The 23,695-nt window shown below is 39.7% G+C and overlaps 1 protein-coding gene across 4 annotated transcripts in view; it reads left to right on the forward strand.

Moving 5' to 3' along the window:
- Positions 1 to 19,714, forward strand: part of ctdp1 (CTD (carboxy-terminal domain, RNA polymerase II, polypeptide A) phosphatase, subunit 1) — a 94,007-nt gene extending 74,293 nt beyond the window's left edge. For 2 of the 4 annotated variants that reach the window (XM_026155959.2, XM_026155960.2), the window contains exon 13: positions 18,293 to 19,714. In XM_026155959.2, the coding sequence (XP_026011744.2) occupies positions 18,293 to 18,485 (193 nt within the window). In that variant the 3' untranslated portion in view covers positions 18,486 to 19,714. The remainder of the gene's footprint in view (positions 1 to 18,292) is intronic. The other 2 variants (XR_013904739.1, XM_026155961.2) reach the window with 2 other exon arrangements.
- The last annotated feature ends 3,981 nt before the right edge of the window (positions 19,715 to 23,695 follow it).

Genomic DNA, 23,695 nt, shown 5'->3' on the forward strand with positions numbered 1-23,695 from the left:
AGATTACACAAATCCAATGTACATTCAAATGAAAATCCACACTCTTTTCACATGTGGAGAGTGTTCTACACAACAGCTTATTATTCAGAGTCCCAAATAAAAAATGTCCAAGGGGTAAAGTTCAAAAAATTCCCAGGGTGTGAAAGAAAATAGTGGTGAGAGAATGTCAGTCAGTGGTCTCATGTATAACCAGCTGTGTGTAAAAGTGTGAGTGATACAGTACTACCACACCGCAAGGTGCAGCAGATCATCAAGTGGAAAAGAAGCGAATCTCAGTCTCTCTAAGTCCAGGAGGGAAGGCTCGCCGTCTATTTCACCGGAGGAATCCACCTCAGGAACAATTCAGCATACAAAAAAAACCTGACCTGTCAACAGACAGGGTCAGAAGAGCAATTCAAATATTAATTATGCTGTTCTAGCTATAATTCACAACTTCGGATTTTGTTGAAATCACATTCAACATCAATTTGCAATTAAAATACTCAAATTTGCAAAAATAAAACATCTCTCTTACACAAACTATGCATTAAACCAAGTAAAGTCAGTGCATATGCGACAATTATTAATCAAACAATTGAGATTAATTCAGTTTCTCAACGATAAAATGTGAAACAGACGTGAACTAACTGAGACATACAACATGTGCTCACTGATCTCAGTGCATCACGGCCAAAGACAATGGTATGGTGTCTCTCGGTTGGAAAATGCAGGGCTCTAAATAACGTAACAGGACATGTTGTTTTTCTCTTTAATAACAGTAATACGACGTGAAGGTAAGTTGCGCTTCAAGTGTTACCTTACTTCTGGAAGCAGATTGAGATGAACTTTCAGGCAGTTGATGGCAACCAGAGCTAACAAAGGCTAACAGTTTAGCTCCATGCGGTACTTTCTAAAGTTGCCAGAAAACTGCAGCATCGCCTGTTTACTCACTTTGGCTACGTTTAACATGGAAGATAGCTGATAACCAGCAAACTTATGTGCAGCACAGTTAGTTGCAACTTATATCTAATACTTTTCCCAGCCCAAAAACTCCCACAAGAGCATCTGGCTGCATATTGCGACCGCCACACTAACCGGAAACACATAACTTCAGTTAAATCGACTTTGACAGCGAAAACTAAAGTGTATTTTTGTTACTATTGATGCTGCTGATAAATAAATTTGATTCTAAGTGGGTTTTTTTAACAATCTGGGTTTATTAAAAAAATCACTTTTTACATTTTTAATCCTTCAAACACCTTTTTCTAGTACAATGCACTTGTTTGAAGACAACCTCAAAACTCACCATATCATATATCAGCAGTGCTACTGGAAATTATTGTACAATGGTCCCTCACAATAACGCGGTTCACCTTTTGCAGACTGTTTCGCTGATTTTTTTTTAAATTAATTAATTTATTTATTTTTTACAGTACATTGTGTTGTGTGTTGTGATTGCTGTAGACCATTGTCAATCAACCTACTACAGTGTCTCCTGTACAGCAGCGGTCTCCAACAGGGCCACGGACCAGTACCGGTCCGTTGAGTCGGTTTCCCTGGGTCTTTTCCCGTGTTGTGGTCGTGTCTTATTTTGAAAGAACTATTTACGTGTTACCATAGCGACCAGAGAGCATCAAGAAGCAGAGAGGAGGACATTACTCTCAATGTTGGCGCATTTCAGGAAGACGCTGCTCATAAAGTTACACAACTACACAGCCGAATTCGCGTTTATTATTATATTTACAAAATACCACCGTTTTTGTCTTTGTTTGTATCATTTTATTTTGTTGTATTTATCTGCAACACCTTAAAGGCCGGTCCGTGAAAATATTGTCTGATATTAAACTGGTCCGTGGTGCAAAAAAGGTTGAGGACCACTGCTGTACACTACAGAATGCGTTTAGCTTGTCGAATTTATATAAATCTGCACATGAAAAGTTTTGCACGGTTTCATTTTGTAATACTGGACTTATGTTTCTATAATGGGTTGAACTTTAAGAGTGTTTAAACAAAAGAGAAAAGTTTGAAAATGTTCATGCATGTCTGAGAAACATAAAGCATGTGGTGAGGGATTTTACAGTCTTAAAACATCTATAATAATTGTAAAAAATAAAATTGGCTACTTCGCGTAGCGAACGTAACTCCCGCGATAAACGAGGGACTGCTGTATTATTAACAGTAGAGTCTGGGACATCTAATTGATTAACATCCACATTGATGATCATGCACTATTATTTTTGTTCAAGGAGAGCAAAAACTATAAAACTCTCTCTCAGCTTGTTCGTTGCCAAAATAGGCTAATTTTGTGTATGTTCACAAAATGCTGTAATATGTATATTTATTAAAACATTTATCTACTTTTAGCGACTTGACTCTTTAAATTAGCACCAGTCCTTTTCATCAAAACCAAAATTTTATCTACATTCTTTTTTTTTTACTCTTTAAATGCCAGTTAGGTTATATATAGTACCAGTAACGTTTCAGATAAAAAGGTGATAAAGTCCTAATGGTTTCATAAATCTTCCTATTTATTTATTTATTTATTTTATTTACAATGCACTGAACTGTACAATGTGAAAAGTCAACAGAGAGACTGCAGAAGTGCTGAAAAGAAGTGCATATTTATAACTTAACTATGAGGTATATTTAATACCTCATAGTTATTAAATATACAAAGTTATAGTTATTAAATATATATAAGGCTGATTAAAAATAAAAAGGGCCATTGCTATTTGCCTTTCAAACATACCTTTGAAAGGCAAAGCATTTTTAATGTATCCATTTATATGCTCCTCGATCTTTGCCCTGACAGTAGGGCTGAAAGTGGGGCACAGAGGGCAGTGAAAGAGTCTTCAGCAACATGTTGTGCATTCCTGCAATTCTGGCTTGGTGGCGGAATTCAAATTTGATATGTGCATCTAAAACTGAGAGAAAAACAGATAAACATCATATACACATTTAAGTTCAGGTTTTAGCAGAAATACCACGTTACAGTTAGCATGTAAGAGATTTGGAGAGAAAATTCTTTACAAAAACATAATTTACAAGACACTTTTATTTGTGACATACATATATATTGACATATAAAAGACAATTTAACAAAGGCTAACTAAAATCTGGGCAATAAAAAAGCAGAACAGAATGGAATAGAGAATATTAGTATTTATAAATGTATAAATCTCTTTGTGACAAACTTTACAATGTTGATGCAGGTGGAATGAGAGACATGAATAAAGCGCAATATGCAGTAAATGGAACAATGTGCATTGATGTCAGATAGTGAAAAGCAGTGAAGTGAATTTGTTCAATAACAAGCAAAAATCAAATATGTCCGAAACTGACCAGTAAATGCTAACCAGAGGTGTCAAAAGTGCACACATTCCTTACTTAAGTTTAGATACCTCGGGGGTCTGACCGTTGTTGTAACGCTAACAAAGTGCCAACGTAATCAGTGTAAGCAAAGTAGATGATTCCTAGAATTATATAATTATTAACGGCAAATTTATACATGGAAGACTCCGTACCAACCTTTACGATCGATTTGCAAGGTTAATGATCCATGCAGGAACGAGACAAAAAAAAAAAAAAGATCCATGCAGGAACGTATTTACGCCTACTATGGAGGTCACGTGTTTCCGGTTAGTGTGGAGGTCACGTGTTTCCGGTTACTGTGGAGGTTCCAATATGGCGCTCCCCAGTGGCTGCAGCCAGACCCTTCTCCAAAAACGTCGGTTTCTCAGGGATCAAAGTTTTGCAGCGCAGCTCTCTTTTTCTCCTGCCAGCACGCGACTACCTCCACACATACAGTAGCAGCGAACTCAGAGCAGGTGGGTGGGACACACAGCGGCAGGATGCTTTCCTATTGGCCAAAGCATACTGGGACTTGTGCATTTCGATTGGTTAAGCAGGCTGTCCATCTCTCCTCATATCTATTACTCCTTAAAGTGGTACCCTAATTTTATGTGGGTTACATTTACAACTAACTAAGTTTCCTAATGCAGGAAGTCTGGACTAACTTTCAGTTTAGAGGGTCCAAGTTTCTAATTCCTAGTGGTGTTCCCCAATAGATAATGCAGAAACTGGTTTAAGCTGGTGGTGAGGAGCTCTAACAGCAAATTCACATATGGGTAAACTTTATCCTTGTACTCTGTGTTACTCTAACCATAAGGAGGCTGGATGTTAAGTCCTTGATTCCATTGTTGGACAGAGACAGGCAGAGGGAAACCCTGGTGTTATGTATGTTATGAGCAAATCATTGGTTGAAGGAGCTACAAGCACTGAATATTTTGTAAGAATTTATTTTAGATGCCTTGAATTCAAGGAGACTTTGAGGCTAAGCCTGACCAGCTTCCCTCAGCTATCAGATCAGCAGAAGAGAGGTTTTTAGCATTATGCTAATGGCTCCACATGCTTCTGTGTCTAGTCAGTTACATTGCAGAAATGCTTGATACAATGTAGAAAAAAATACATTAGCTTTATATTGCTATATTTTAAAATACTGATATCAGTATCAGCCCACAGAGAACAAAAGGTGTCACGCTCCAGCGCTCAAGTTATTAATGTGAGGTGTCATTATGATGGAGAACAGCATAAATGGTGTTTAAATTTGATAGTGTTTTTGTCACATTCTGAAAGTATTTGTGTGTTCAGCACAAAGTTCTTTTTTTAGAGAGAAATAGACACGTGAACTGTGGTATAAAAAGAATAAAGGTTTCTGGATATTTCTCAGAGACCATTTGCCCCTCCCCTCCAATCTGCACCAGGGTACCTTTGAGCGAGGCTTCTCACAGCCATGAGGTGGAAGTGCACGTGGCAACAAGTGATATGGATATTAAAAAAAAGCTGGTTCATTCTGCACTGCTGTAGTCAAAAGAAGATTATTTCCATCTGCAGTAATTTATATTTGGCAGCATATTTCTGTCAGACTTGAAGCACACTGAAGTTAAGTTAGAAACTGTATGAAAACAGTGAGCTGGGGTGGAGGTTTGGTGGAAAATTGCTTGCGGATACAAAAAACCTATAACTTGATATCATTTCTAAAAGTAGAAAAAGATTTTAACATTTAAGATTCTTTATCACGTTTTCTTGATAGTTTTCAAAGATTTTTCTAGGACAGTTTTTATTTTATTTTATATTTTTTTTATTTGTTTTTGTCATTTAACCGGTTGCTAACTGTGGATAAACTATAACATGAAGTAGGGACATCCATTACCATAGCCTGACCATTTTAGTGCATCACTGTCGCGTTTGGCCATGAGCAGTTATCTGGCTCTTCAGATGTTAGCAAACTATTCTGATAGCTACCTGTCACTACATCAGTGCATTTTCTGAGCTGACACTAACACTTGCCCTCTTGGCATATTGACAATTGCTCCTTTTCCTCACCTTATCAGCCACCAATAATAAAACCTTTAATTATCTAAAAGTCTACAAAATGTGTATCTGTAGTGAAAGATAACTAAAGCCCCAGCCACACTGGTCTAGAAACCAGTCAGCGACCCCCTGCAACTAGGGCTGGGCCATATTATACCGTTCACGGTAATACCGGTATAATGTTAGGCAACGATAGGAAAATGAAATATCGTGATAGAATGGGAGTAAAACGCGCGTGCGCAGTGCCTTTGTTTTCATACGCACATGGCCGATTGTTGAGTGAAACAGATGAACCAGAATTGGTTTGTAAAAATGGTGCAACTTCAGTGATGTGGAACTGGTTTGGTGTTTGTCCGTCATAGGGCTGCTCAATTAATTGAATTTTAATCACGATTACGATCTGGGCTTTCAACGATCATTAAAAATGACTGAGCCGATTATTAGCCCCTCCCTCATTTATCCGCGACACCTTAAAGGCCGGTCCGTGAAAATATTGTCGGGCATAAACCGTCCGTGGCGCAAAAAAGGTTGGAGACCGCTGATTAAGAGGACCCGAGGGAAGCTCGGAAAGCTAAGCAGAAGTTATTTGGAGAGGAGAGTGACTGCTGTTGGTTGAAAAGAGAGGTAAAAAAACTTCAGTGGTGTTGCACACTATTTTACATTATTTTTTAAAGTCATTGTTAACCCTTTAAAGCCGGTCAGAGCAGCACGCTCCGTTTTGTGTAACTATTTTTAAATCCCTGTAGAACCTGAACCGTGTAAGCTAGCGCAATAATTTGTTTTGCATATGAAACCGGAGGAGTTGTACTTACAACTTATGCCATCAGCTTGTCCTCGGTCACGGTTTCCTTCCACATATAGCTTTGCAAAAACTGCATAAAAGCGCTTGCAGGAACAAAAACATAATACTCCAGAAACACGCTTTGCCGATCCATCAGCTGTTCGTAACACTTCCCACAGTGAAATGATGCACCTGCTGTTTTCTTTGCAAATTTGCATCATAGGATTGTTTTTTGTTTTTCCCTGCAGTATATAAAAACTGTATCTCCAAAATAAAACTATGAAGACACTCAAAATAAATTTCCTGTTGTTGTAAACTATTTTTTGCAACTTTATTGTATTTAAAGTTTTGAGGGATAAACCTCTTAAATTTCTCCAAGTAGAAATATATGTAAACAAAACAAAAGCGATTTTCAATTTTTTTTGTAGTTTATTGCACTTTTTTGCAATTTATGTAATTACTATGGACTTAATGCATACATATTATTAAAATATGGGCTATAACAGTTGTATTGATGTATAGCAACTTGAAATGCTCCCACAAATGGCACTACAGCATGTAAAAAAAATAATATAAGCTCTGGTGGACTTGGTTCTATAGTAGGTCTTAAAGGGTTAAATAAATATCGTCAAATAATCGTGATCTCAATTTCAGTGAAAATAATCGTGATTATCATTTTTGCCATAATCGAGCAGCCCTAGTCCGTCAGATACACGACAAAGCACATTTTTTTGCAGAACATGCAAGCGGCCGTCGTTATTGTCGTATTTGTCGGACTAAGATGCTCTTAAATCTGGGAGTAATCTGGGTCCTAAACTCTGTATGCTTCAGGTCAAACAACACTGCCGCATCACTGAGAGTTAAAAACTCTCTAAATTCTTTCATCTTTAATAAAACGATCAGCATTGCTGCTTTACCAGGTGTAACTATGAAGTTTAACTTCCAGGCATCCATGAAAACAAAATTTATTACATTTAACGGAGTTAGAAGTTAGCAGGAAGCTAGCGGAAGTTAGCTCGCTAGTTTTGCTAGTTACCTAAGCATGATATAGCATGTTCTGACTGAGAGATTTCTGAAAAAATTAAAACGTACAGCTCTGCTATCACTTCCAACATAAATGAAGACAGGAAACTAAACAGCAGTGACGTTTGTAGGGTTACTGAAGTTGGGCTAGCTGGTATATAATGATGTGCTACATGATCGCTAGCGACACAGCTATGTTAGCATAACATAAACAGTGAAGCTGGAGGACGAACACTAACATTTTTCCACTTATAAAAGTTAACGTTAAAGTTCCTGATAGTTGGAGACAAATGCAATCGCATGGCAGGATGCTGTAAACGGACCAAACTTCAGTCAGGAGAACAACTGAGATAATCCATCCACAATACGAGGTTAGTCATTAATATACTGCAACAACATGGGAATAGAGCAGCTGCCAGAGAATTCAACATTAATGAATCAATGGTACAGAAGTGGAGGAAGCAAGAAGAATGAGTTTAATAAAGTTTGATTTATCTGACTGCTTTGTTTCGCTTAATGTGCCTTATAATCCCGTGCACCTTATGGTCCAAAAAATGCGTACTGCACACTGCAGTTTAATGTTGCAAAGCACCTCTTTTTAACTTCAGTGGATATTATACATGGTTATGCTCAGGATATGTCAGCCCATTTCTACTGGAAATGCCTTTTGGTTAAACTTTCAGCAAGGAATTTGCATTTGCACTGTTACATTTTTATAAAGCTTTAATGTACATAAAAACCAGCTTCTTGTTTAAGTGAAAATAAATGGAAGGTTGTCTTTTTGCGCTAGTAATGTTGTGGAACTCCACAACATTACTACAAAATACAGTTGTATTTTGTAGTAATGTTGTGGAACTCCACACCATTACTACAAAATACAACTGTATTTTGTCTCGCATCAATTATATCGTCAGTTATATCGTTATCGCAAATTTTCAAATATATATCGTGATAAATATTTTTGGCCATATCGCCCTGCTCTACCTGCAACCACTTGTAGCTAGGAAAAATGTGTATTCTCTGATGGTAACACCAATAGTGAATTGAAAATGAAAATTTTAGTTATGTAGTGGTTACTGAAGTGTGTGAGCAACTGGAGCTTTAGGCCTCGTCTTGGCTCTCTGAATGGATCAATCTATCCCATGGGACATTTTGTCAGTTGACACACAGCCTTCTTGTTAGTCTGACACTGAAACCTCAAGCCTTAATCCCAACGGTGCTTTGGAAGTTGTCACATGCAGTAAAGAAGGATTATGAGTGACACAGGGTTTAAAAGACGGCGGCAGCAGTCCACCTTAACTTGCATGTCTCTTGTAAATAAGCCGAACCTCAGCAAAGCGGAAGGAAAACAGGGTAGTGATCCCTGTGCGCACAGTTCAGCAGTGCGAGAGGGGGCGGAAGACCATGAGGAAAACGAATGCTTATTCAGGCTTTTCACAGATAGGAAAGTGGGAGGAAGGAGAAATGCACGAGAAGGAAAACCGAAACTGCAAGTAATCTGAGCCAGTTTTGTCCTACAAACTGGTGACGCACACAGTTTTTCTATTTATTATCTTACTACACATTGATCTGAAGTAGAGAGATGGATCTCAGGAAAAGGTTGGTCTGTCAATAGCCACTGTTTATCATAAGCCATACAGTCATGCATAAGCTACATGTCCTCAACACATGTTTGCGGTGTGTGTGTGTGTGGGGGGGGGGGGGGGGGGGGGAGTGGATTTTGAAAAACTCCTGAGGCTTCACTCGTGTACTTTAGTCACCACTTAATATCTGCTAACTGTTGGAAATTGGACAGACAGTGATTCATGTAAAAGGGGGTATGGGTCGCAGCTTTGTTCAGCCACCCTGACCTGCTTTTACTTTAGGTTATGATTGCCATTATACCCACAATAAACCTGCTTTGTAGGCAACACTTTTTTAAGCTGTTTGTTTTAAGGGTCTTTGGAAAGAGCAAAGGTGACTTTAACTCCCTGGCCTGGATATTCATGACTAGAATGGCAACGTTTTTTGTAGATGTAGTTCAAATTCACTTGAATTGTATATCAGACAAAAATGGGATAAGTTCCCTCTCTCAAAAGTCCAGCAGCTGGTCTCCTCACTTCCCAGAAGTTTATGGACTGTTGTTAAAGAAGAGGTGATGCTACCCAGTGGTAAACATGGCCCTGTATAAACATGTTGCTCTTATCAAATTCAAAATAAGATAATATTTTTCATAAAATAGTAAAATGTCTCAGCTTAAACGTGTTATCTTTTGTATGTTCTGTTTTGAATAAAATATGGGTCTATGAAATTTGCAAGTCACTGCATTGTTCTTATTTACTTTTACCCAGCACCCTAACGTTTCTGGGATTGGGTTTGTACTGTGAGATAGAACTGTCTCACAGTGCAATGATGGCATGAAGCCATCATTGGGACAGACTCATTATTTTCCATCCCAGCGACTGGCATTTCACTGAACGCTGTGACTCTGCATCATTGCATTTTCACAAAACTTGATTCACATTCAGCGCACAAAATAGGAAGCTCTGTTTGTTTGGTTTTTTGACACTGTGCTAATGTCGTCTTACTGCAAACGTCACAAATTTGAATCTAAAGCTTTTTCCTATTTTCACAGCTTAGCGAAAACACAAAGAGTGTCCTGGTGTAATCACCACTGATTGAAGACCATGATTATGGTCTCTACTTAGGGCTCAATATTGATAATTAGACGAGCTGTTAGTCAGTAGGCAACTGCCAACAATAGAGGTGTGAAAAGTACCTCATCAGGAGCCAGATTCCAACACTGGGGTAGTTAGTCTGTTAAGGAAAAAAAATGCTTTGAGATGAGAAAGTCCTTAGCAATCTCCACCCACAGCATGGACTGAAGTTGTTGGGGGTTTGTGGAATATCAAAAATAGTCCTGATTTTTAAGCTGTAATGTAGATTTATTATAAAAGTCTTCATATAAATATTCAAAATAAATAAATTCCACTCTTAGATTTTGTCTGAACACGAAGTTCCCAGTATACTTTGTTTTTAATTAGGCTCAATAATGTAAACCTTACTTAGGCTGCTGTGTTATAGACATTAAAAGCCCTTTCTTACTTCAGGTCTTAGATAAGTAGTTTAAATTCTGTTTCATGTCCAATCAAACGACATCCATCCGAGGTTTATTTCTCAGCAGGTGTTCTGTTTCCAAGTGGAGCTGATCTCGGTGTTAAAGCCATAAATCAGCGTCATAATTGCCTCAGACTCTCTGTATGAGCTCCGACATCTTTTCTGTACCAGACACACTTATTCTTGTTGTGACTGGACCCTTGGCACCTCCCATGTATAAAGATTAAATATTAACTTTGCTCTTTTCCAAGTGACTGGACTAAGCATTCGCATGTTCAGTCTGCTGACTCAGTCCCTGAAGAAAGAGGAAACAAAGGAATGATGTGAAGCGTGCCCTTTTCCCCGATATCCATTGATTATTCGGTATCACACTGATGGGATTAGAGGTTTATGTACCACCCGAAGCACATCTGCAAAGTTCTGCGTTGAGTAGACTCATTCCATTTTTCACTCAACTATATTGAATATCCCTGTAACCTCGCAGTCATGTGTCACCTGTCACTGTTCGCTAACTCGAACAGTCTTTAATTTTTATTTTTGGAGGGGGAGGGGATGATACAACATAAGAGATATAGCAGGGTCAACAGTGATGTTAGCACAGCTCTGGTAGAGTATAGAGACGGAAAGCCCCAAAGCAAAGACACAGCTCAAATATTTTATGAGTGGGGACATTGCAAGCTTAAAAATGAATTAAGCAATGTTGGAACCAGTCCAAAGTGTTGGTGTTTTAAGACTTTTCTGCCCTATCTCAAAGATTTTGGGGTATGTAATGGATGTTTTTTGTTGCAGTATTGAACCAGAGTCTTCTCCCTTCATCAGTATTGATGTTTCACTAATCCCCTAGTGTGTTTTTAGGTAAAAACTAACGTATCCTGGTCCAAATCCATCTGAAACTCCTGAGAAATGATCCCTGCTGCCTCGTCAAAGCTAATGCTACAAGTAAGCGCTCAGAAATGAAATTTAAAAAAAACAGAAGTCATATGATAAGATGCCGGGGGGCTTTAATGTGATTCTGCAGCCTGTGGCTTAGCCAGAGATGGGGGTGGTTTGATGTAGACATTGGTGACAGGGGAAGATATAAATGATACTGACAGGGAATCACACAGTTGACATGCTGCGTCACACCTTTGTCACAGCCTTGGCTTGGAGATGCCTATCGTCTGGTGAACTGTTTTAAAGGAGAAAAAGGTCTTAGAGGAAAAGTAGAGAAAAACTAAAAACTATAGGAAGGCTGTACCAGTTATATCTTTAAATGATTAACACTACCCATGTTAACAGCAGTTCATCTAGGGGTTTGTTTTGCAAATTTGAAGATGCCGCTATCCACAAGATGTGCCGTACATTCATTTTGGTATTGCAGTTTTCCTGCCACAAGCTTTTCTGTTTTGGGATCTGCAAGACGTGCAGATTTTGTCAAAATGGTTGGCCGGTAAAATAATTATATTGTAATTTGTTTGAGTCACCACAAAATACAGAGTGTAGAATTTGAAAAAGCACAGCAGGGCAGGTTTTTGCTAGTGTAATGGTTTCAAATGGATCAAATGGATTTTAACTACACAAGCAGTATTTAATTGTTAATGTTATTGTTAATCTGTGGTTCTCTTCCACGGCTTTGGTCCTGTCTGGTTCCCCTCACCTCCAACCAGTCGCGGCAAATGCCCGACCCTCCCTGAGCCTGGTTCCTCAGGTTTCTTCCTGTTAAAAGGGAGTTTTTCCTTCCCACTCACGCCAAGTGCTTGCCCATAGGTGGTTGTTTGATAGTTGCGGTTTCTCTGTATTATTGTAGGTTCTTTATCTTACAGTATAAAGCACCTTCAGGCAACTACTGTTGTACTTTGTTATGAATTGAGTGTCTTCGTCTTGACTTTTCTCCTGACCTTACTGAACAGAACAGTGCAGAAAGTGAGCTTTGTTGAAAAGTGGGGCTTAAAAGCATGTGGCTTCAAAAAGGGACTTGTGTGACTGTTTGTTGTTTAACTGTCATTGTGTCTGTTGTTTGGTTTGAACGCTGCTGAAAGCCCCTATTGTGTTTGAAGCATAGCTAAGCAAAACTGACAAGCTTCCCTTATACACTGAGAAGATAAAGTCAGCAGAAAAACAGTCATTTTAAATAGACTGCTTATCATTTCTCTGCATATGGAGCTTCTGAATACATGCATGTATCTGTGTAAGCATCTGTGCTTGACATATCCACTGTAAATTATATGGATTATGGTTAAAAATAAATTCTAGCTGGCTAAATACATTGGGAGTAGTTGACATTGTGCCAAAACGGCCGTTATGGATAGAAAAAGTGTTGGATGAAGTGTGAAAGGAAATCTGATTTTGATTTCCATCCTCTGTTTTGAAAAAGTTATCTTGGAATTAGCTTAACAAACTGTAGAAAGTAAGAAATCAACCCCCCAAGAAATCAACAAGATTTGGTCTGAGCCCCTCAAAGTTTAGTTCATTATTCAGTTCATTACCTCCCTCTTATGTCTTCTGTGCTCTGTTTCCTCCTCTTCCCCACTGCATTTGCTCCATTTGCCTTTCTGCTCCATCTTTCCCCTCCAACCAACCCTTCCTTCCTCCTTGCTGTTAGCAGAGCTGTCAGAAGTGTTTGAAGTGATTTCTCACTGCGTCTCCTCAACAGTCCTAGATCAGGATGCCTTGGGTGGTGTTCGGCGCCCCGGCCTTAAATAAGAGCTTACTTTTCTATCAGCGGGATGGTTACCGTGCCCTTTCTGTGAAGTCATTCCCAGTGCAGCTCCTTTGAATGCTCCCCTGGGCACCATTCGTGCTGCCTGGATTGAAGAACGCAGTTTTATAAAAATGTATGTCAACTTGGGGCAGATGCATTTCTCCTAACTTTTATTTGTTATTTTGTATCACTGGTGGCTCTAATGATGTGTTTAGGCTTTGTAGCTGCAGGCTATTTGTTCGCTAGCAGGCGCTCTGTAGTATGTCCTCATGCAATTATACTCCCATAGTACACACACATAATAAAACCTCAGAGTAATGACCGGAACATCTGTGTCTCTAATAACAAGCATGTTATCGCCTTTTGCACCCTCATAACTGACGTTTCTGGTATTTTTTTGAGGAACACAATATCATTTTAATTTCCAAAACCACCTGGAAGCCATGAATGTGAGAATTCCAAACAGTTGCATAGTTCTCAGAAACACATTGTATAACCACATGCTTTTTTACATTGGTTTTTACTGGGATATATCTTTAATCCTCTTATATAATATAATATAATAAATCTTTAGCAATGCCTTTTATCATTTGGGTAATACCAGCCCAACTGGCTTCTCTTCATTGGCTTCAGAATTGCGTTTGACTTTATTTACTCTCTCCTGGGGAATAAGCTTCTGTTGGGGTTCAGGACTCGGACATCCTCTAAGACTAGGCTTCAAATTGTCCTTTTTGGTAAAACTTAGTTACAGCTGGATCAGGTGCTAGTGGACGTGGTGTTTTGCTCTGGTTTCCATGGTTTCCTTGTGTTCTGTTTTTTTTATTGGCTCTTTCTTCTTGTTCCACCAGCCAGTCACAACTGATGACTGTTCCTTCCTGAGTCTGGTGCTTTGGCTTTAAAGGGAGTTCATTGTCCCAAATTGCCAAATGCTCCAGTGTTGTTGGGTTTCTACCTTAACATCTAAAGTAGCGGTCCCCAACCTTTTGCGCCATGGACCGACACTATTTTCACAGACTGGCCTTTAAGGTGCGAATAAATACAACTAAAATCAAACCAGTACCGGTACCAAAAAAAGAAGATTTATTCATAACACAAGGGAAAAGACCTAGGGAAACTGAGTTAACAATAAAAACGATCAAAAATACCGCTGAAAACCATACACTCAAGCCTCAACTCTCGCGGCACGGTACCAAACGACTCACGGACCGGTACCGGTCCATGGGTTGGGGACCGCTGATCTAAAGCACCCTGACTGTTGTTGTGAGCTGGTGCTAGATACACAAAATTGAGTTCTTTTTCATAACTAGCAGGAACTGTGCCTGCGGATTACCACCTGGAAGGTCAGCCCCATTCTACTTCTTGTGCTATCAACAGCAGTTTGATTTCAAGCACACTCTCTGGGCTTAGGGCCCAATTCATTTAGCTGTTGATAATTTGCAGCTATTTGACAAGCCAGCATTTGTGTACAGTGGTAAATCCTCTCATGCTGAAGAAGAAGTCAAAAGTGCCTCGCTAACACTTTAAAGTACATTGTTAGCAACTTCCTCCTGAAGTTTTTATGGCAGATTGGCCTTCACAGCTACAGCGTCAAATTTACTAGCCAATAAGAGATCCAGTAATGAGGAAATTTAAATGAAAGAAGTGCATTAAGAGATCCTATTATCTCAACACTTGCACTGTATCAGTTATACAACTGAAAATAATGAGGAAGCTTTATATTACCGAGCAGTCTTATCTTTTTATTTTGTCTAGGGAACAGGCTGCCTTTTTCACTTTCATCTGTCCCCATTTGGTTTGTTTCCTCCCCTTTAGTATCTGACTCAGCTCTAGGGTTTCCTGTGGAGCCATTTAAAACGATGGAACTGTATTCATTTAAGAGAGAGTGAAATATTGGACTTTACTGAGAGTCTGAGGAGCACATTCACCAAAACTCCTCAGGGCTTTGCATACGTGAGTTAGTAATGATTGCTTTATAGTACTCCATGTAACGAATGTGTCTAAACTCTGTGAGTGTTACATGAAGCAAGCTGGATTAGATCATAAATCCATCATATTTTTGAGCTTCTGTATAGTTTTATCATTCAAAAAGACTGATAGGGTACTGTCATCACCCCCTGGCAGCATAGATACCCAAGTTTGTGAATACAGTAACTTTCCAGCAAGGTGATGCAAGATTGTCACATTCATGGCACACATGTATCTGCTATTAAAAATCTCACACAAGTTTAAATCCCAGTGACTTTGACTCCAAGATCAGAGATCAAGTGTTTTAAAAGTCTTGTGAATGCAATAACTAAACAAAATTGTCAGGTAGGATTTTCAAATTCATACCATAGGTATATCTACTAGGAGACCGAGGCGTAGCACAGGCAGCTGCAAGTAATTTAGACATTTCTTATTAAAAATAATATGATATGCAGATTGTGAACACTTCCAGCTTTAATCCCTCGTGTTTTTGTTTTTTTTTGTTGTTGTTTGGGGGTTGGGGTTTTTCAGTTTGGTCATCTTGTATAGCCATCAAAACAAAAATAAAAAGAGTCTGTTTTGTTTTGTTCACAACCCTATACTTTATTTATAAATCAATTTCTACTCCCGCTTGAAGGCTAATAATAAATATTTATGTCCATGTTGCTCAGTATCCATATATACAAACCCCCAGTTGTGCACAAAGTCCACAGCATGCATGTCTCTTGGTGAATGTGCTGACTGAATAAAAGTGAAACCCAGTGAACCTAGAGGTTGGGGCCTTAAACCTGCATTCTGTATGATGGCCAATAGGGGGCAAATTTTGTATTTGCAAAAAGAAGTTTCATTGTAAAGAGTCTACAGGTGAATGACCTTTGGCTCCTCTGCTCTATGAACTCTTTGCTGATGACTCTGCAGTCTCATTTGCTCATTTCATCTGTTCAGTTTCTTCTATTTCATCTTCAGATTCTCTCCTGGCTCAACATACCTGTTTTCAAACAATAAGATGGTCATGGTCTAAGTGCTTAAGGCTTTAAAATCGAGATCAGCCATTGTTATGGTGTCTTGACTTTTTATATACAGTCTGTTGGGTAGAAGACTACCTACTGCTTCTGAACTTTTTCATTTTTTGCTGTCCTCTCCTACAAAACTTTAATCAGACCAGTGAACCCAATAAAAATGAACTCTATGTTGCCGTTTTTTGACTGCTCCGCTGACACTAGCACCCCTCACCACAGGTGTCGTTTAGTAGCGCTTCCCATGCTTTGAATGATCTGACTGTGGGGGAGAAACTTGCTGGGACGTCCACTCCTGGGAAAACTGGCAAATGTCTTGAACGTTTTATATGCGTGAATAATCTTTAACTGTGGATTTGTTTGGAAATGGTCATATAACCTATGCATAGCAGGCAGCAGCTTCTTTGAGGTTGTTGCTGATATCTAATAAGGACTAGCTTATTTCTATTACATCCTGATCCAGAGCAGAGAGAGGGTGTACATGCACCAGGACTGTACACCCTCAGCTATGACCGTTTAATATCTAAATGAAAGAAAGAAGCTGTAGATGGCTTATTCTGCAGCCTGTTACTAACTAGTAAATAAACTAGTGAACGGCAGCTTCTCCCTTTGTAGCCATGTCATTTAACAGAAGGTGAAAAAGATTTTTTAAAATGGATAGCTGCTGAAGCCTGCTTGGGAGGTGACTTGAATGAGTTTCGTGGGAGTAAGTAGCGTGTGTGTCTGTGGGTGGTTGGATTAATAGCTGAGGATTTAGATTGGATGTAATGATGCAGAGCAGAAAGCAATGGGGGAAGCCATTCCCCTCCCGCCCCCTGCTGTCCCCATTGTTAATATTTGGAAAGAATCACCATTCTTCGGTGTGGATGTGGGTATGGAAATATTCATGTGATACACACATCCTGATAAACGGGCCCATATAGCGTGATGGGCGTGCTCAGGCAGCGTGATACAGTACATTGATGGATTGGCTTTTCTTCTCCGTTGTCTCCAGATAAATAATAATTAGTTCCTCATATCCACTCTTGCCCTCACAGCTCAGCCTCACATTACCCTCTCACCGCTGAGGTTCCAACTTCTGGCTCTGGAGATTAAACTTCTTGTTAGTTCAGGGGTTCTGAGCTCGTTTGTTGTAACACAAGCGCAGCCCTTTTGCTCACAGACACCGTCTGCAGGGGTCCGCTGTAAACCGTCATGTCACGAAACCTCTCCACAGATGTAAGCCGACATCTGACCTTTAATGAACACAAAGGCAGATCCCCACTGCCGTGGGAGGCTAGCGAGGCTGTCTGACACAGTGCGGTCTAATGAGATGGGTCCTCTTGTCAGAGCCGGTGTCAGACCTTCTCAATGACCATACAAAACACCTACACACCTCATTAGCATCATGCTAATAAGCCATTCTACTGAGGATGCCATGGAGAAACTGGAGTGGAGTGAAAAGAGGGATGGCATGTTCACAGTAATATCAAAGAATTCTTCAGCTATGTGTGCTTTCCTCCAGCTTCAACAATACCTACACAGATGCTTCAAATATACCATCAGTATAGAACATTTAAGGTGGATTCACTGTATGTTTTAGTTTCTATTGAGAAGGCTGTGCATAAGATATATGAATTTAACAACTGTCTAGTGATGGGTGTGAGATTTGTAGACTAAAAACAGATTATCGGGCTAAATGAGGACTGGTATCACGAGCAAATCATAGCATTTGTCATGGGGTGGACTACCTATAGTAGCAAATGTGACATTTATTAATTGATACATTAATCTGCACATACTCATTAGGCTCATTTTGGTATGAAGATATGCAGATTAATGTAAGCTAGGGTGATGGTTATTCATGATGTCCAAGAAATTAGTCCATAATCTGCTGTAGAGGGGAATAGGTGCGATATGGGGACTGAGAAGGTCCTAGCAGTTTAATAGATGGGAGAATGTCATTCTTTCATGTTTTGAACATGTTGAAAGAGATTAAATCTGTTTATCCAGCTGTCATTTTCATCTTGGAAGAGATTACTATATTCAAAATAGGACTGAAACTAAAGATTATTTGGATAGTTGGCTAAGAATTTAAAAGCAGGCACTTTTTCCGTTCATGATGTTTCAAAGTTGTTTTTTTTTTTAATTAAATGCTCTTTTTTTGCTAAGTGACATCGCTTTCATGTGTTTTTGCAAAGTATGAAGCCACAGCTAACTAGCCTAGCACAAAGGCAGGAAATAGGTAAAATGCTAGCATTGTTCTGACAAACTTAACAAAATTAAGCACCTTTAAATCTTATTGAATGTTTTAATAGTGCGAACTGAAAATATTCCTCAGGATCTCATAAATATCAGGCTTTATAAGTTCTCATAAATAATCCTGTGTCATTTCTTTAGGGGCCAGAAACGTAAGCACGAGGAAGATAAGGAGGAAGACAATGTCGACAGCAACAACACAGAAGACAAGAAAGAAGAGGAGAAATTTGTCGATGAATCTTCCAAAGACTCTAACGAGGAAGAAGAAGGCAGTAACTCGGAGGAAGATGAGATGGCCGCCGCCTTGGAGGCAGAGCTAAATGACTTTATGTGATGATGAAATTAAGGGGCTCAAAGACAATAAAAATAAAACCCCAGTCTCCCATAAAAATGGTACCTAAACAATTATTTTTCTGCTTGGGATCTGTGTGTAATTAGGATGTATGAGTGTTGTAATAGAAAATAAAGAAGACAAAAAAAGATTATCCTGTACAGAAAGGATGTGTTGTACAAAAATCAAGACAAAAATAAAGACTTAGATTTTTGTAGCATTGATGTGTAACCTTTTTGGCAAAAATAACAAAATGCAACAAAAAAACCCTTTGATGTTAACATTTTATTGTAACATAAAAAATCTGTAGGACATGTGAAATTTGATACATTTTGTTTTTCTATTTCGATTTTTATATTGTTGAGAAACAAATGAGTGAAATCATAACATGTAAATTTTGCTGATTGTACATGCCAAAGAGTTTGAGATAGTTTTACTAAGGCCTGCAGCTAAATATTTTACTCTTGACTTCCACTTTTATTTTTATTTTTGGCCTCTTTGACAGTTTCTTTGTGTTATGAATGCAACCAGCAGATCTAGACATATGAATGTGTTTCCACAGCTTGTTTCTTCCTCTTCGTTGTGTTTGTACATTTGGTACATTTGCGACAATGAGATCAACTATTGAGTCTTTTGTGCTCTATAACCATGAAGTGATCCCAACTTTGTTTTTAATATGGCTCACATTTCCTTCATCTGCTACCTTAATTGTTGATCTTTTTGTTAGAATGGATACCTTCCTTTTACTTATCTCCCACTGGAGCCAATCACCAATTGACAAAAGAAACAAAATCTGAATTCCCTTATCTAGTTTGGGTTTTTAATCTGATTTCATTTGTAGCTCAGCATTCTGTGATTTGATGGACTAGTCTGATATTTTGGGAAATATTTCTTGTCGAGAGGTGACCACCTGTAGCTGGCTAAGTGGGGATGGCTAAGTGACAAATAATTTGATAATAAAATATTTGTTTTATTCTCCTTTTTATGCAAAAATGCAAAACCTTTGCCAGTTTTTGCTTTCCCAGTGTGAAGATTTTACTCTTTCTTTCTCATGTATGATGGTAAATATTTGGTCAACTGTAGTAAGGCAAAAGGAAAAAAAAATACCTCAGTCTTTTGACAGCCATTTTTCTGTGTTGATATTATGTTGAAAAAACTGCTGATCGATTAGTCATGAAAATAATTGTCAGGTTATCAGTAATGAAAATAAAGGTCACTTATTAAGAAATGAAGATGTTGTGTTTCATTAAAACAATAGATTTTATCTGTTTTTTCGGGGGTTGGGGGAACACTAAGCTGTCTGGGATACATGACATCTTTAACTCTTAAGATATTTCCCAAAATGTGAGCTATTCATTTAACTGTAAGTGGTATAAAAAGCAAAGTTAGTTACTATTGTAGTTTCTTTCCAGATGCTAGTACACATTCTTGTAGTACTGTTGCAGGATTAGCATACACAATAACCACATTAGCCGACTGTAGTAGTCAAGCTAGCTGCTGTATTTGGCTAACATTTTCAACTCCTCTTAGATTCAAAAGAGAACATTAAAATAGTTCATCCTACAAAGAAGAAGACTCTACAAGATATAACTAACATTAAAGAAAAATGCTACAATTAGCTAGGTTGCTAGCTACCATTGGCATTCTCTAGATGTGTCCTTGATCCAACACAGCTGATTCAAATGGCTAAATTACCTCCTCAACAGGTCTTGAAGTTCTCTGGAGGCCTGGTAATGAACTAATCGGGTGATTCAGGTGTGTTGACCCAGGGTGATATCTAAAACCTGCAGGATACCGGCCCTCAAGGCCTGGAGTTGTCCACCACTGACAATGCACCATACGTTTTTTGACAGTCCCTTGCTTTCTACTGTCTTAGATGGCACCCCATGATAGAGTGTGAAGAGTTTCACACAATTGTATTTTTTATTTTTAATTTTGCCATCCGAGTAATTAGTGCACTATTGTAGCGATATTCGCATGAACCCATTCAAAAAAGTCAAATAGCCCAGGCTTGAGAGACAGCCCTTTAAAACAACAACAACAACATATAAATACCATACTTTTAGACAAACAAGCAAATTGAGAATTTACCACAAAATCTATGGATACATCGACTCAGCGGTGAAAACATTTTAATCTTTCATTACTGGGGGTATTAGTTATCTAATGGGAATCAGCATTAGCTTGTTGCTGCCCATTAAACATTGCTCTGCTGTTATATACCACCCACACTGACTGGTGTTAAATGGTGTTTTTATGAATTTGCAGGACATTCCTGTGTGCTGTGGTCACATTTGTGATTTTTTTTTTTAAACTAATGAGGCTGTGTTATCACTTACATGGTATTGGGGGTGACAATTCTGACAAACAAAAAACAATAGCGTGACATAAGGACCTTGGAGAAAGCCATGCCTTTGGCAAGATTCTTGTGTTGACATATTTTGCATTTCAGCTAATTCAATAAAATTACTGTCCTAAGGCAGGACGGCTGGTGTCTGTTTGAGTCTCTGTTTAGTAAAAGTTTTACATTTTACTTTGTTTCACCTTTTATGCCCCAAAACTGTGACAGTGATTGACAGCCATACTTGGTGTGGATTTGATGGTGACTTTCAACAGAAAGAACAGTTGACATGTAAAGTCTTTATTTCCAACTTAACCTAGAGAGAAAAGATACTTTCTTTTAATAAAGCCGTTTCTAAAGAACACAGTAGTTTTGTGTTGGTTTTTGTTCTGGGATGATATATTTTTACATTTTGAACTTAACCACCTTTAATCAGAATCAGAATCAGAATCAGAATGGGTTTATTGCCAGATGTTGAGGTTTACAACATTAGGAAATTGCTGCGGTGCTTCAGTGCAGACAATAAGAATTAAAGTGCTATGTAGAAAGAAAGATATGTGCATGAGATATACATGAGATATATACATGAGAATAAGAATTATGAGTGCTACGTAGAAAGATATATACATGAGTGCAGGTGGTGATCAGTGCCAGACATATATACATGAGAGTAAGAATTATGAATGCTACGTAGAAAGATATATACATGAGTGCAGGTGGTGATCAGTGCCAGACATGAAATGATGCAGTGACACAGCGTAGGGTCATGTGTTAGTGGTGGGAACAGTCCTATGGTTATTGTTCATGTGTCCAACAGCAGAGGGGAAGAAACTGTTCTTATGGCGAGAGGTTCTGGTGCGAATGGACCGGAGCCTCCTGCCTGAGGGGAGCAGGTCAAACAGACTGTGTCCAGGGTGAGAAGGGTCAGCTGAGATCCGGGCTGCACGCCGCAGAGTCCTGGAGGTGTACAGGTCCTGCAGAGATGGGAGTCTGCAGCCAATCACCTTCTCAGCAGAGCGCACAACACGCTGCAGTCTCTGTTTGTCCCTGATAGTGGCTCCAACGTACCACACGGTGATGGAGGAGGTGAGGATGGACTCGATGATTGCAGTGTAGAATTGCATCATCGTCCGTGTTGGCAGGTTGAATTTCTTCAGCTGCCTCAGGAAGTACATCCTCTGCTGGGCTTTCTTGATGACGGAGGTGATGGTGGGCTCCCACTTCAGGTCCTGGGTGATGGTGGTACCCAGGAAGCGGAATGAGTCCACAGAGGTGATGGGGGTGTCAGTCAGGATGATGGGGGGGAGTGGGGCTGTGTGCTTCCTGAAGTCCACAATAATCTCCACTGTCTTCTGGGCATTCAGCACCAGGTTGTTGTGGCTGCACCAAGACACCAGACGTTCAACCTCCCTCCTGTAGGCAGACTCATCCCCGTCAGAGATGAGCCCAATGACGGTGGTGTCATCTGCGAACTTGATTAGCTTGACAGACTGGTGGGTGGAGGTGCAGCAGTTGGTGTACAGGGAGAAGAGCAGAGGAGAAAGAACACAGCCCTGAGGGGAGCCGGTGCTGATGGTCCGGGAGTCCGAGACATTCTTTCCCAGCCTCACGTGCTGCTTCCTGTCCGTCAGGAAGTCAGTGATCCACCGGCAGATGGGATCAGGCACATTCATCTGGGAAAGCTTGCCTCGGAGATGGTCTGGAAGGATGGTGTTGAAGGCAGAGCTGAAGTCCACAAACAGGATCCTGGCGTAGGTTCCTGGGGAGTCCAGATGCTGCAGGATGAAGTGTAGGGCCATGTTGATGGCGTCGTCTACAGACCTGTTGGCTCTATATGCAAACTGCAGGGGGTCCAGGAGGGGGGCCGTGAGGGTCTTGAGATGGGAGAGAACTAGGCGCTCAAATGACTTCATGACCACAGATGTCAGAGCCACGGGTCTGTAGTCATTTAGTCCAGTGATCCTAGGTTTCTTGGGGACAGGGATTATGGTAGAGGACTTGAAGCAGGCAGGCACATGACATGCCTGCAGTGAGGAGTTGAAGATGCCAGAAAACACTGGGGCCAGCTCGTTTGCACAGTGTCTGAGGGTGGCAGGAGACACACCGTCTGGGCCGGGAGCTTTCCGACATCGTAATCATACTCGGGATGAAGTCTGTTGGCCCTTTGCCGTCTGCTCCTAGTTGGGTTTTAAACATTGGAATTATATTGTGTATGACAGCAATAGACTCCCACCAGGAGATGCCACTCGGTTAATGGTCTGTTGGTTAAAAATAACCAACAGAATTAGCCTTCATTCCATCTTGCTGCTTGGGTTTATGCAACCTGAAAAGAACCTCTGCTTCTGTTTTCTTTCCTACTACAAAGACGCAAACAGCCTCATTACTGGAGTCTACAAACAGCGCAAGTCATCAGTTTGCAATTCTAGATGCAGGAGGGAAACAAAGACCGAAATAATCATCTATGGATGGCAAATACATAACATTTCCTTCTGTGCTGTGTTTGTCAGGGCACGGTGATGTCTGGGGCTTTATGGCCAGAAAAAGAAACACACCTGTGATATTACTCTATCATCTTGTCATTCAGTCAGAGTAATGGGTGTTCAGGTGTGATGTTGATTGCACAGGACACAGCAGGATAAATCACGGTCATAAAGTCTATTAAAAGCGCAACTCTGCCAGATCTGTTATGGTGCTTGATGTGTTTCTTTCCTGGAACGGCTGATCGTCGGCTGCTTTAAAAGCCAAAGCAAACAGCAGTAAATGGAGGCCCTTTTCCTCCCCGTGCGCAAATCATCCTCTGCTGTGAATATACAGAGCTATAGTGCTCAGCAGTGCTTTGATGTCCACATTTGAATGTAAATTAGGCTTATTT

This window comes from Astatotilapia calliptera, chromosome 22 (assembly GCF_964374335.1).
Source record: "Astatotilapia calliptera chromosome 22, fAstCal68.1, whole genome shotgun sequence".
NCBI lineage: Eukaryota > Metazoa > Chordata > Actinopteri > Cichliformes > Cichlidae > Astatotilapia > Astatotilapia calliptera.